Genomic DNA, 12,885 nt, shown 5'->3' with positions numbered 1-12,885 from the left:
GGCATAAAGAAGCTAAGAACAAACTGCTAACAGGGCTTACCTGTAATGAGGGCATCAGGTCGGGATTGCTCTTTCCTCCAAGCAGGAACAAAAACTGTAATATCTTTGTGGCCTCTTTCCAAAAACCAGTCTACTGCCAATTTTATTCCACGGCAGGAAAATACTTCTTTGTTTCCATGGCTGAAAGATTATTTTAGAACGCTTAAAACACAACAAACCCCAAATTCAATTTAATTAATTCATGTTTGTAAGCAGAAATGATCATATAATTATAACAGAAGATTTACAATTTAAGGTGGAATTGCATAGAGTTTAGAAGATATTAAGATACTTAGGTGTTGAGTATTAAGATCTATAAGGAAAAAATAAGAAAATTGGGATGACTACTTTGTGGAGAATAAAGAAAAATGTTATAAAATGCAAAGCTGTAAAGGTAACTAGTCAGAAAGATACAAGTTCTTTTTGACCAACATAGGGAAAAAAAAAGTGAGAAGAATTTCAGTCAAATGTAAAAAAGAAGTCACACAGAAAAATATCTGTAAAAACAGTGGAAAGGAATACTTATGAGTTTCTAAAAATGGTTCCTTCTCAAGAATTCTTATGCCTGTATTTCAATCCAATGATTAAAAAACACACATTAGGTGACCAATGTAAAACAGCATACCTACCACACAGTCACAGAGAGAAAAAACATGTTCACAATGCTTAATCTCATACAAGCAATACTTTCCATTTCTCTCAATAAAAAGACACCTGGTTTCTGTTCAATGATACTGTGTTGGACAAGGATTAATGATGACAAAAGGGCATTCAAAACTGGATTAGCAGTCTTGGTGTCTAAAAGAAAATGCCCAACTCAAAGGGTGTAGTCATTCAAGAAGTATTCATCTAGCACCAGGCTCTGCTTGTACACTTTAACCTGATAATTCACTTAATCCAATGTCTTTAAAGACAGTGTCGAATGCAATAGTTATGTTCTTTTATAGTTTGAGCTCTAAGGGCTCTAATTTTCTTATCTAGAGATAGATCTGTACTTCTTAGGGCTAAGGAGAGCTGAATTAGATAATGTAGATAAATGCTTTACCTTTAAGTGCAACTCAAACATTAGGTTTATTAGTATTTGTTGCAGTGGTCCCCTGGGAAGCACTAGAACCATCTAACATACGCTAGTCATTTTTAGAACAAAACAAAAATAGACCAACTTGCTTTGTAGATGTTGAAGGCTACAGATGCAAACCACAAAGATTGCTTAGTTCAACAGGCCCATCCTAATGGTCCAGGGCAAGATCAGAGGTGGATTCAGATGCACTGGAAGTTTCAGAGCATGGGATAAGGGAAGTGAGAGTTTGAGGTCCCATTTTAGAAGTAAGAAAGGCTACCTGATAGCCCAGGCAATGCCTAACAAAGGTATAAAGTGATGTTAGGTTTCATGGAAAATACTGAAATCTCATCAGTCTTCTGGAAAGCTGTGGTAAATGGTGGTACTAGAAGCATTTAGATTTGAAATCACTAATCACAGGTAGGACAAAGGCTGTCTCTGGAATGACTGAAGAGTAGCTAACTGAAGAAAGCTAGCAGGGATTAGATAGAACTATGTAACCCAATGGCTTCATTTGCTACACAAGCTGACTACTTCAAAGGACTTCATTTATATAAGTATTGTGCCATGTACGCTAGGTGTTTTAATAGTCCTGCGTACAGAGGTTTAGAAAGGCGAATCACTTCAACCCGTTTTTAAGAGAACATAAATACTTGCTATTTATGAATACAAAATTCAACTTTTTAAAACCTCACTGTATTTTTATTTTGTATTAATGCTTTGGAATCTAAGTAGATTTTATTTTGTTAGTCACTAATTGCTGTTTGAAGGATCCCTGGTGGCACAGTGGTTAAGTGCTCGGCTGCTAATCGAAAGGTTGGTGGTTTGAACCCACCAGCTGCTCTGAGGGAGAAAGATGCAGAAGTCTGCGTCCGTAAAGATTTACAGCCTTGGAAACACTATAGGCCAATTCTACCTTGTCCTATAGGGTCACTATGAGTCGGTATGGACTTGACGGCAATGGGTAATGATGTTTGGTTTACTAAAACCAGCAGTTAACTGCTGCTGGCTCTAAAGAGAGGCCTGCATAAGCATTTTCTTCCTGGTGATTTCATTTGGTGAGGGCAACGATCATATTTTATTCACTCTAGAAATAGAAGAGTCCCTCTTCTAATTAAAGAACTTTCATAAAATGTGTGTAAACAGCAGACCATTTGCAATCATAGGACATAGACCCTAGAGAGTTAAAACAGGATACTGTACCATGCCATAGATATAATAAAGGCTGTTCTCATCATCCTCTCCTTTTTCTATTTCCTTTTCTCCTTATGAAAGGGAAAGGGAAAATAGATTAGAAGGAATGGGCCTTACACTAATGAATCATGATTGGTTTAAGTTACTCATGCTAATCTCATCTCTGTGGGCCAATGACTGATCTAAGAGTAGATTCTCCTAAAAAGATTTAAGAAGTCTGGTGGAGTGTGCTTCCCAAACAAGCCAGCCTTATGGGGAGAAAACAAGCATGAATATGAAAGCTGCCACAATGTGAACGCTAAATAGAAACACATAATGAGCCTGGCATCCTGAGCAGATGGACTCACACTTACCTCGGAGCTTCCTGTTATTTGAGAAAAAATACCCACCCTCCCCCTTGTTTCAAGCAACTGTAGTAAAATATTCTGTTATTTGCAGTTGAATATATGCTTATCTTCTACACTAGGCATGCCATAAACCAAAGGAAACCTGACACAGCTCTATTAATACCAGAAAAAATACATTTTAAGGCAGAACATTATTATACCTGTTGCTGTCAAGTTGATTCCAACTCACAGTGACCCTACGGGATACAGCAGAACTGCCCCATAGGGTTTCCTAGGAGCAGCTGGTGGATTTGAACTATCGACATTTTGGTTAGCAGCCAAGATCTTAACCACTGTGCCACCAGGGATCCAGAACATTATTAGGGATAAAAAAGTTATTATATAATGGTAAGAAAGGAACAACTCACAAAGGAGCTATAATAATTCTGAACTTGCGTGCATGTAAAAAAGTCTCCTAATGGGTAACGCAAAAGATGACAGGATTGCTAGAAGAAATGAACGAATTCATAATGATACTGACAGCAGAGGGAGAAAAAAAATTCGTGAATTTGCTGGAGGATTTGTGGCCACCTTTGATCTGATAAGAGACCCTGTTTGCCAAAAAGTCTTCTTTTGACTACTTTGGCTCAGTGGGATTGAGTTCCCAGGGAAAATTTCAAACCCTTGCTGCAAATTTTGAGTTACTATTGAGCAAAATGGATAAGAGCTACTATTGAGCAAAATAGATAATGCGGGCTTTGAGGTCCCATCTGATTCACCATTGGCTTTAATGGTAGAAAAACAGGGAATGTTGTCAGCAGGTCTCTCTCTTGAAAGGCTTTCTCACTCTGTCATGTTTGGAATGGGATTACTTATGAAAACCCTGCCTTTTAATGGCCAGAGGAAGGCTCTTTTCAGGTAGATAAATTGGTATATTTACAGAGATTTTTAGGAAAAAAAAAAATCCTACTCAAAACAAAAAGATTACTAGTGTCTCTGGATCTCAAGAAATAAATGAAAGAATGGATCGTGCAGCCAGAAAGAACGAATTAAGAAACTGGAGGAAATGACTAAGAAACTGAAAGCTCCTTCTCTCTCTCCATGTTCTCAATCCTTCTCTGCTGTTGCTCCTTCTGCCTTCTTCCCTTTACCCTGCTTTGCCTCAACCTGGGACCTCGAGGAGAGGGATGATGACCTCTTGGATGGAGAGCTCCCAGTGGTGACAGGACCTGGTAATGAGTTCTATTTGGAAAGGGGAGAACTGCCAGCCCTATCTGAATGTCTTGATAGGGATTCTACTCCAAAATGCCCCCAAACCATCACGCAAAACATAGGCAGGGAAGCAAAAATGATTAAAAATGGCAAAAGGAGACTAAAACTACAGTGTCAAACAAACCCTCTTACTTTCCACTTCAACATGAAATAAATCAACCCCATCTCTTTGGAGCTCCAGTGATTCAAATGCATCTTAGAAGTTACCCAGGATAGCTGGAGGACTGGGCATGGCAAAAGTGCATATCCTTTCCCCCAGCTGGTATTACCCATCCTAAGAGTTATTTTCCAGTGCTCTGGGAGGTTTGCAAAAATTTGGCAAGGTGCTCCACAGCATGTTTTCAGTCTACAGCCCCAGGCGTGGGATGCACAGTGGCTGCTGCATAGAGTATTGCCTCTGGCTGACTTTGCTCAACTAATAAAACAGGCATGATGGGAGCAAAACAACATCCACATAAGGGAATCCAGGACCTCAGAAAGTCAACTATCCAACAACACAGGCTGTTCTTCCCGCGTGGGAAACCCACTGTGAGGGGCTGCTGATGGCAGTCCTTGAGGACTTTCTGCTGGGGGACGGTGAGCTGGGGGAAGCTATGATGCTGCTGCTGCCAAATGGGCCCTCATCGATTTTCGTCAGTGGCTCACTGAGGCATTTTCTAAATTTACAGGGATGGTTGCAGAGGAAGATCAGAATAGATCCTTGGCCCTCTCCACTTTTGTGGCAGCCTTGTTGCCAGGAATTCAACAAACACAAGTAAGAGAAAAGGTAATAAGATGGCAAGGAGAGCTTCTCGGGTAATGACAGGCAGCAACAGTCTTAGGAAAATATGGAGAAAGATAAAGAAGACAAAAAGAAACTTAAGATTGCAGTGTTAGCTGCCAATTAGAATTATTCATAAAGGGAGCAAACTGTTATCTGGGGCCACCAACAAATAGAGACCCCCTAATAAAAAGTCAGCATGTCACTATTACAAGAGGCCAGGGTATTAGAAAAAGGAATGCTTGAAGAAATTGAGGAAAACACAAGGGATGCCACCTAACTATGAGGATTTACTACCTCTCCAGGAGACTCCCCACCCACTCAGGAAAAGAGACAGAAAATAACCAGCAAATGGCGCAAACTACTGGGCAAAACTGACCTAACTGAGGAACCTTGGAGTTGGAATGAGCATCTTACATGCCTGTTTCTTTCTCCTGCTGTAATCTTTTCCTGTCCTTTATTGTTGACACTGGAGCTATGTATTTTGCAGTTTCAACTAACCTTTCTTGTTTTACTTTGACCCAGAAAAATATCCAAGTTACAGGTATCTCTGGATGACTTTTAACCTACTCCTTCTCCTCTGAGGTTCTCAAGCAAACAGGTCCTCTGTTAAAGGAACATATCTCTCTCGTCTTAAATGTGGTTAATCTGTTGAAAAGGAACTTCCTGTATAAATTAATGGATACTATATTCTGTGCTCCAGGTAGAATATTTTTGGAGCTCCTGGCAGGCAAAGAGCCTGAATTGGTGAATATGTGCCTATCTATCCTGATAGTAAATATGTGCTGGGGGAGGCGGTGGCGGTGGCGGGGGGGTCTGTCATGCTATGGTCCAAAATTTGAATAGGGGCTTTCTAGCATCAATGAGAACTAAAACACCCTATGGGAAACAAACTGCTGATCTATTGGAGTCATTGCAACTTCCCAACAGATTTCTGTAATTCATTATAGAGCTCATACCAGACAATAAGATGAAATAAATTTGCAGACCAAGCTGTGAACAGGGCTACTGAGGTTTGGATTGGGGAAACTGAAACCCCATTACTTCTATCCAGGGACTCCTACACACAGTTTCAGATGTATGCAGCTCCCTAAGAATCAGAAAACTGGAAACCGAGGTAAAATGAACACAGCTTATCTTGACAAATGTGTCGTCACTATCACATGACTTTCACTATCATAACTTTTCCTTATTTGGTAAGTTTACTTTGTTCCAGAAATCTAACAGGAATTATCTTTAATTTATTCATTATACTACTGTCACTAAGTTGAAAGGCACATCAATTCTATGTTTCTATTTTCAACAGAAGGGCAATTCCATAAGAAGTCATGATAACAACACCGCATACACTTTTCATTGGAGAATTAAAGTATACTTGCTTATTATGCTTTAATTTGACAAATAAATGTATTAATATGGCATTAAATTAGCCACTTCTGATGGTTAATAGATTATAAAAGTGTACTCTGTAATGCAGAGAAAAATTCAGGAAACCACATATTTTAATGTAGTTTTCAGAAAAGATAACGGGCCTTTTTATGGGTTAAACGGAAAAGCCACACTGTACTACCACTGCATCTGCCATATCTAGGAAATGTACATTCACATATTATACTTCTCTTTAGTTACATATACACTTATCATTAACTAGGTTAACCACAGGGTAGGAAGGGTTATTTTAGAATTTTAAGTTATTTTCCAGTGGTAGATATGGGGACTAACTGAAAAACATAGAGAAATCTAAAATGGGAATGAAGATCTATTAAACACAGCATCTTTCAATACTTTTCATGGCAGCAGGAGGAAAAAAAAGGAAAAGAACAAAGGAGTCTCTTTTTAACGATCTTTTTATTTCCTCAAATTTGATTTTGCTACAATTCGAGTATTTGCTTTGAATTAACATATTACTTATGTTTGTAAGGAACCTTGGAAACTATAGGTGATTTTTATTTTCTAAAATTTATGTAATAAGCATATTACTATTATGATCAAAGAAAAGCTATCCTTAAAAAGCCTTTCATAAATTATCTAAAATCTAATTACAATAATTGTATATAGAATAGCCTGTTTCAGTAACTCCAAACAGAAATAGCTTTTCAAGAGTAGAACAATATAGTGAAAGTAACAAAGCAAAAAAACCAAACTCACTGCTGTTGAGTCAATTCCGACTCATAGCAACCCTATAGGACAGAGTAGAGCTGCCCCACAGTTTCCAAGGAGCACCTAGTGGACTCGAACTGCCAACCTTTTGGTTAGCAGCCATAGCACTTAACCACTATGCCACCAGGGTTTCCAGTGAAAGTATTATAGCCTTTGGAATTAGACATGAGCTTAAGTCTTTTCTTTATCATTTTGCGGTGTGACTTTGGGCAAGTTATTCTGAACCTCCATTTTTCTCCTATGTAAAATGGAGATAACCCCACCCACCTTATAGGGTTGTGAGAACCGAATGAGATTGACGTATGCAGAGAACCTAGCGGAGTGTGGGGCACATAGAAGGCTTTGAGAAATATTAGTTCTCTTTCTCATGTCCTCTTAGTCCTAATTTTTAGATAATGGAAAAAAGTATTCTTTGTAATGGAAATTACACCAATCAAAACAAATATCTGATAGCTTTAATCTCACCATAGATAATAAATTGTGATTTTTTTTGAAAGCAATATGGTTGATGCTTAGAGATCACTAAACCATTTTAGTTCTAAAAAGAAACCAAAAACTGATCAAGATTATCAGGGGACTCAAAACCAGTTGCTTTTCTATAACCCTTTTATTTAATCAGAAGTCTTGCTATATTCTAAGATGCACCTCTATCTGATACCCTCCAGTTGAGGATTAAAGTATAATTATGAAACTTCTATGACTTTAATGGGTCAGTATGTTATGTCACCTATGATGATAAGGACACAAGTTAGCAGGGTTTATCAGTAAAGTGCCTAGAATAAAAAATCTAAGTGTAAAAAATACCCTTTTAAACTAGAAAACCTTATTTGAATCTTTAGCATTATGTCCTTCAAGTTTAGATACAGTTAGCTTAATTATATTAGAGAAAGTCAGAGTGTACTGGATATTAATCATAGAATAATAATGATAATCATCAGCATAACAAATATTTATTGAGCACTAAATTATTAATACAAAGCCCAGGTACTCTTCAAATATTTGGTGAATTGATTTTGTTTCCTTAATTTTAGGTCTCATTATATATAAAGCACCTTGGGTATATAAAAATAGATTTTAATTTTAAAGAACTCTTAAAAAAAAAAAGGTGGCTTTAAAACCTTAACGTATTTTTAAAACCACTTTAAAACCACTAATGTATTTTTCAATGTTTAGTAATTGTTAAAAAAAAAAAAATTCTCTTACATCTACCCTATGTTCTTTAAACAGCAGATTATGCCATCAGGCCCTTTTTTCAGGGAACTAAGAAGTGCAGCTAGATACCATTTTCAATATGGAAAAAGACTCTTTTCCCCTTCCAGAAATCATTCTTTGGTTACACAGTCAAGCACTAGATGCAATACTATCAGAGTGAAAAGTAAAATGAGAACATTTTTACTTTCTATCATTGTAGTCCCATTAAATTTCATACTGTATTTGTGAATCTATAATTCCACATTGCCCAATCATGGTCTGTCTATGATTCACTGGGCATCTAGATTTTTTTCTCTTGTACTGAAGGTCCATACTTATTTATTTATGCCTATGTTCATCAAATTGTGTTGCAAACAGAAATTCCAAGGCACGTGGCAAAGAGGCCTTTCTAAGGGAGTTGTTGTTAGTTGCTGCAGAGTCAATTCCGACTCATGGCAACCTCATGTGCTCAGAGTAGAACTGCTCCCTAGGGCTTTCCAGGCTGCGACCTTTCAGAAGCAGATCGCCAGGCCTGTCTTCCCAGGCACTTCTGGGTGGGTTCAAACCACTAACCTTTCAGCTAACTGTTTGTATCACCCAGGGACTCCTTCTTAGGGAGTAGGGAAGGGAATTATTGAGTGGGAAACACACTCTTCAGATGCCCCTAATTCAACCAGAACTCTGCTTTGGTTTGTTTTAAATATTGCACTTCCATGCAAGATTTGGCCGGATGGTACTGCTTTAACGGAAAATAAAAGTCTGAAAAATCACTGATTTAGGGCAATGAAAATATTCAGCACCAAAATTACTAAAGAAGTCTTAACTTGAAACAATTTATGATTAACTTCTGGTTGGTACAGTTAAGGGAGGTAGTTCTGAGAATGGAAAAAGGAAAAGGAAATGGGAAAGGCGAATAGAAAGGAGAAAGATTTCCTTGACCTTAAAAGGTCCATGATTTGAGACAAAAATTAATAATAGGAAACATATCAACTAATCTAGATCCAAGTAGGGCATTATTCTGAAAATGCTGAAGAGAATGTATCTGTTTAGATGTAAAAATGTCTGCAATATTAACAAAAGTGGAAAACATGGGTGCTAATTATTTTTTCCTGTTATCACTGGTAACACTAGCTAGGTGAAGATCTGTAATTAATTTTATTCATATGTAATAGGATTACTAAATGTTGCTGTTTCCTAAATCAGGGATGAAGTAAGCACACTTGAGACAGTACAGAAAGTTTACTGTCCGCTGGTCTGTCTATGGAAATACATGATATTGATCACAACTAGAATTATGTACTGTTACGGATTGAATTACATTCTCCCAAAATATGTGTTGTAAATCCTAACCTCTATGCTTGTGGTTATAATCCCTTTTGGGAATGGGTTGTCTCTGTTATGTTAATGAGGCAGGATTAGTGTAGGGTGTGTCTTGAGTCAATCTCTTTTGAGATACAAAAGAGATTACACAAGTGAGCAGAGCAAAGACAGGGGAAGAGAGATGGCAAGCCACATGAAGATCACCCAGGAGCAGAAGCTCAAAGAGACCAGAACCTTCCTCCAGAGCTGATGGAGACAGAAAGCTTTCCCCTAGAGCCAGCACCCTGAATTCAAAATTCTTGCCTCCTAAACTGTGAGAAGATAAATTTCTGTTTGTTAAAGCCATCCACTTGTGGTACTTCTGTTATAGCAGCACTAGATAACTAAGAAATGTACTTAAAGTTATAAAGAGATGCAATGGAATATAATTAGTATTTGTCTTTGTGAGAATCAACACTAATAAAAGTAAACACACACCAAAACTCTAGTTTTGATTCTTGGATTCTTGCAGTCTCTAACAATTTTCTTTAAAACAAGAAGAAAAACAGGATGCTGCCAACTAATCTGTAATACCTCTGACTCTGACCTTAAGGGAAATTAAACTGTCATTTAATTAATATTATTTCTAGTAAGTTGGGGCTTAAAAAATCATTCCACTGAGGCTGTCCAATAGAAATATAATGTAAACCGCATATATAATTTTAAATCATCTAGCAGTCACAGTCACAAAAGTAAAAAGTAGTTGACATTAATTTAGTAATGAGTTTCATTTAACTCAATATGTCAGAAATATTATTTCAACAGATATCAACATAAACATTATTGGGATAGTTCACATATTTCTATACCGACTCTTCAAAATCTGGTGTCTATTTTACCCTTACAGCCCATCTCAATTTGGACTAGACACATTCCAAGAGCTCAATAGGCACACGTGGCTAGTGGCTACCATACTAGAACACACAACCACGTAATTTTAGTGTAGTTTTGTTCAAGAAGAAAACAAAACAAATTTCTGTAAACCCTGGCAATCTGTAGTCTCTTCTGTAGTCCCTCCCAAACACTCTTCCTAGGTGTCTGGGATGATTTTATTAACTCTGTCTGTGCTGTACTTTAATGGTAAACAGGGAATAGGACAGCAATCTAACCAAAAAATTCAAGGCAAATTTTAGAGCCAAGATGAGGTGGTCTTCAATATTCAAATTAACACTGAAACGAATTCTCAAGTTCATATAACTTTGCCACATACATTACATACACAAAAGGCTTTGTACTTTTCAGAAGATTAATCAGAACTTAAATCCTGTTCTGCTTGTACTTTTTAAAAATAAGGGTTTAGCCCACTGTTCTTGATATAAAGGAAAGTTATCACAACTTAAGCATTTTCTCTGTTCATATTTTGACTAAAATGTATATCAAACTTCTGTTCAAACTTTAAGAAAATGACTTTAACATTTCACCTGGGATGTTTTTCAACATCCTGGGTAATATTCAGATTCGTACTAACACCAGCTGATCAGCAACATGAACCTTTTGGGGGTGGGGGGACTGTAACCTGTCAAGAAATGGTTTATTTCTCTATTTTGTGCCATTTGATTAGAATTCAAAAGCAATTATATTACTGTCCCTTTTTTGTTTTTCTCCAGGATTGTCTGCAATTTAACTTTTGAATATATTTTTAAATGAAAGTAGGTCTCCTTATCGCCAGTGCACAAATCCACTCTCTAGCTTTCTAGGCAAATTTGACTATGTCACTCTTCCCTTGTTTAAACTCTTCCGGTGGTTTCCTATGACTTACAGAGAGGCGATACAAGCATGGATCCTACTGGCCAAACATGGTCCACCTGAGATTATTAGCAAACGTGCACCACTAAAGCCTACCAATCAGTCAGAATATCTGATCTAAACCCAGAAACCTGGGTTCACTGACTGTCATGGATTTAACTGTGCCCCCCAAAATATGTGTTCTAAATCCTAACCTCTATGTCTATGGTTATAATCTCATTTTGGAATGGGTTGTCTTTGTTATGTTAATGAGACAGGATTAAGGTAGAGTGTATTTTGCATCAATCTCTTTTGAGATATAAGAGATTAAATGCAAGTTAGTTAAGTACAGCTGGGGGAAGAGAGACGCCAAGCCACATGAAGACAGCCCACAAGCAGAAGCTCAGAAGAGACAAGGATCTTCCTCCAGAGAAACAAAGCTTTCCCCTAGAGCCGACACCCTGAATGCAGACTTCTAGCCTCCTAAACTATGAGAAAATAAACTTGTTTGTTAATGCCACCCACTTGTGGTATTTCTGTTATAGGAACACTAGATAACTAAGACACTGATCAAGACAGAGGACTTGCAATGATAGAGGGGGAAGAAAGGTTTCAACAGTCTGTTCATATTAAAAAGACAAGACTAGTGGACTCAGCTTCCATTGTAACAGTCAATGGAAGAATCTATGGTACAGCATGATGTCCAGGGAGTGATGAGGCTGAGGGTCTTTTTGTTCACCACTCTTCTTTTAAAAAATAGTTGGAAGAAGCTGAAGTAGAATATGGAGATTTAGTTAATTTTAACAAAGTCAGGTGACTAGGTCATAGAAGCACATTGATGAAATCAAGGACTTTTGGGAATCAAAGGGCCCTGAGACCCAGTGTATCATACCCTCACCCCGGATGGTTCACAAGACTGTACTTTCTTAATGACACAACAAGCATCTGAACCTAAAACCATCCAGAACTTAAAAGAGCACTGAATTTGTTCAAGGAAATATATAAACTTAAACAAATGGGTACAAGTGAAGAGAGACTAATTCTATATCCCACTGCTGAACTACCTCAAGTTTAATGGAATCACAGATTTTGAAGAATTGTGAAGTTACTTAGAAGAATTTCATTTCAGAATATGATAAATGTTATTCATGCTTTGTTTTTATGTCTATATCTGGAGTACTAATTTTATGGTTTGTCTATATTATCAACTGTCTGCTCTATTAAGAAAGAAGGCCTACCTGTTGCTAAATGACAAATCTGCTAAATTACTGTCTTTTTTTTTTTTTTTTTGAAGAATTTAACTGCAGCCTTTTGTCAGGATTTGTTAGTCCAGCTCCACTAAATGTACATTTCGTTTCTATTTCATAGTTCAGAAACCACTTTATTTTTTATTGTTGTAGTTTAAGTGAAAGTTTACAATTCAAGTTAGTCTCTCGTACAAAAATTTATACATACATTGTTATGTGACCCTAACTGCTCTCCCAGTACTGTGACAGCACACTCTTCCTTTCTACCCCTGATTTCCTGTATCCATTCAACCAGCTCCTGACCCTTTCTGCCTCTCATCTCACCTCTGGCCAGAGGCTGCCCATTTAGTCTCATGTATCTACTTTAGCTAAGAAGCACACTCTTTATAAGTAGCATTTTATGTCCCATAGTCCAGTCTAATCTTTGTCTGAAGAGTTGACCTCAGAAATTGTTTTAGTTCCGGGCTGATAGAGAGTCCGGGAGCCATGCTTTCTGGGGTTCCTCCAGTCTCAGTCAGACCATTAAGTCTGGTCTTTTTACTAGAATTTGAG

General features: G+C 37.5%; 1 protein-coding gene across 2 annotated transcripts in view; it reads right to left on the bottom strand.

Annotated features, from left to right (window-relative positions):
- Window positions 1-12,885, bottom strand: part of ZC3H12C (zinc finger CCCH-type containing 12C) — an 81,588-nt gene that overhangs the window by 16,129 nt on the left and 52,574 nt on the right. For both annotated transcript variants that reach the window (XM_023736964.1, XM_023736963.1), the window contains exon 3: window positions 41-180. In XM_023736964.1, the coding sequence (XP_023592732.1) occupies window positions 41-180 (140 nt within the window). The remainder of the gene's footprint in view (window positions 1-40; window positions 181-12,885) is intronic.

This window comes from Trichechus manatus, unplaced genomic scaffold (genome assembly GCF_000243295.1).
Source record: "Trichechus manatus latirostris isolate Lorelei unplaced genomic scaffold, TriManLat1.0 scaffold00094, whole genome shotgun sequence".
Lineage (NCBI taxonomy): Eukaryota > Metazoa > Chordata > Mammalia > Sirenia > Trichechidae > Trichechus > Trichechus manatus.
This window is presented reverse-complemented; position numbering and strand designations above follow the sequence as displayed.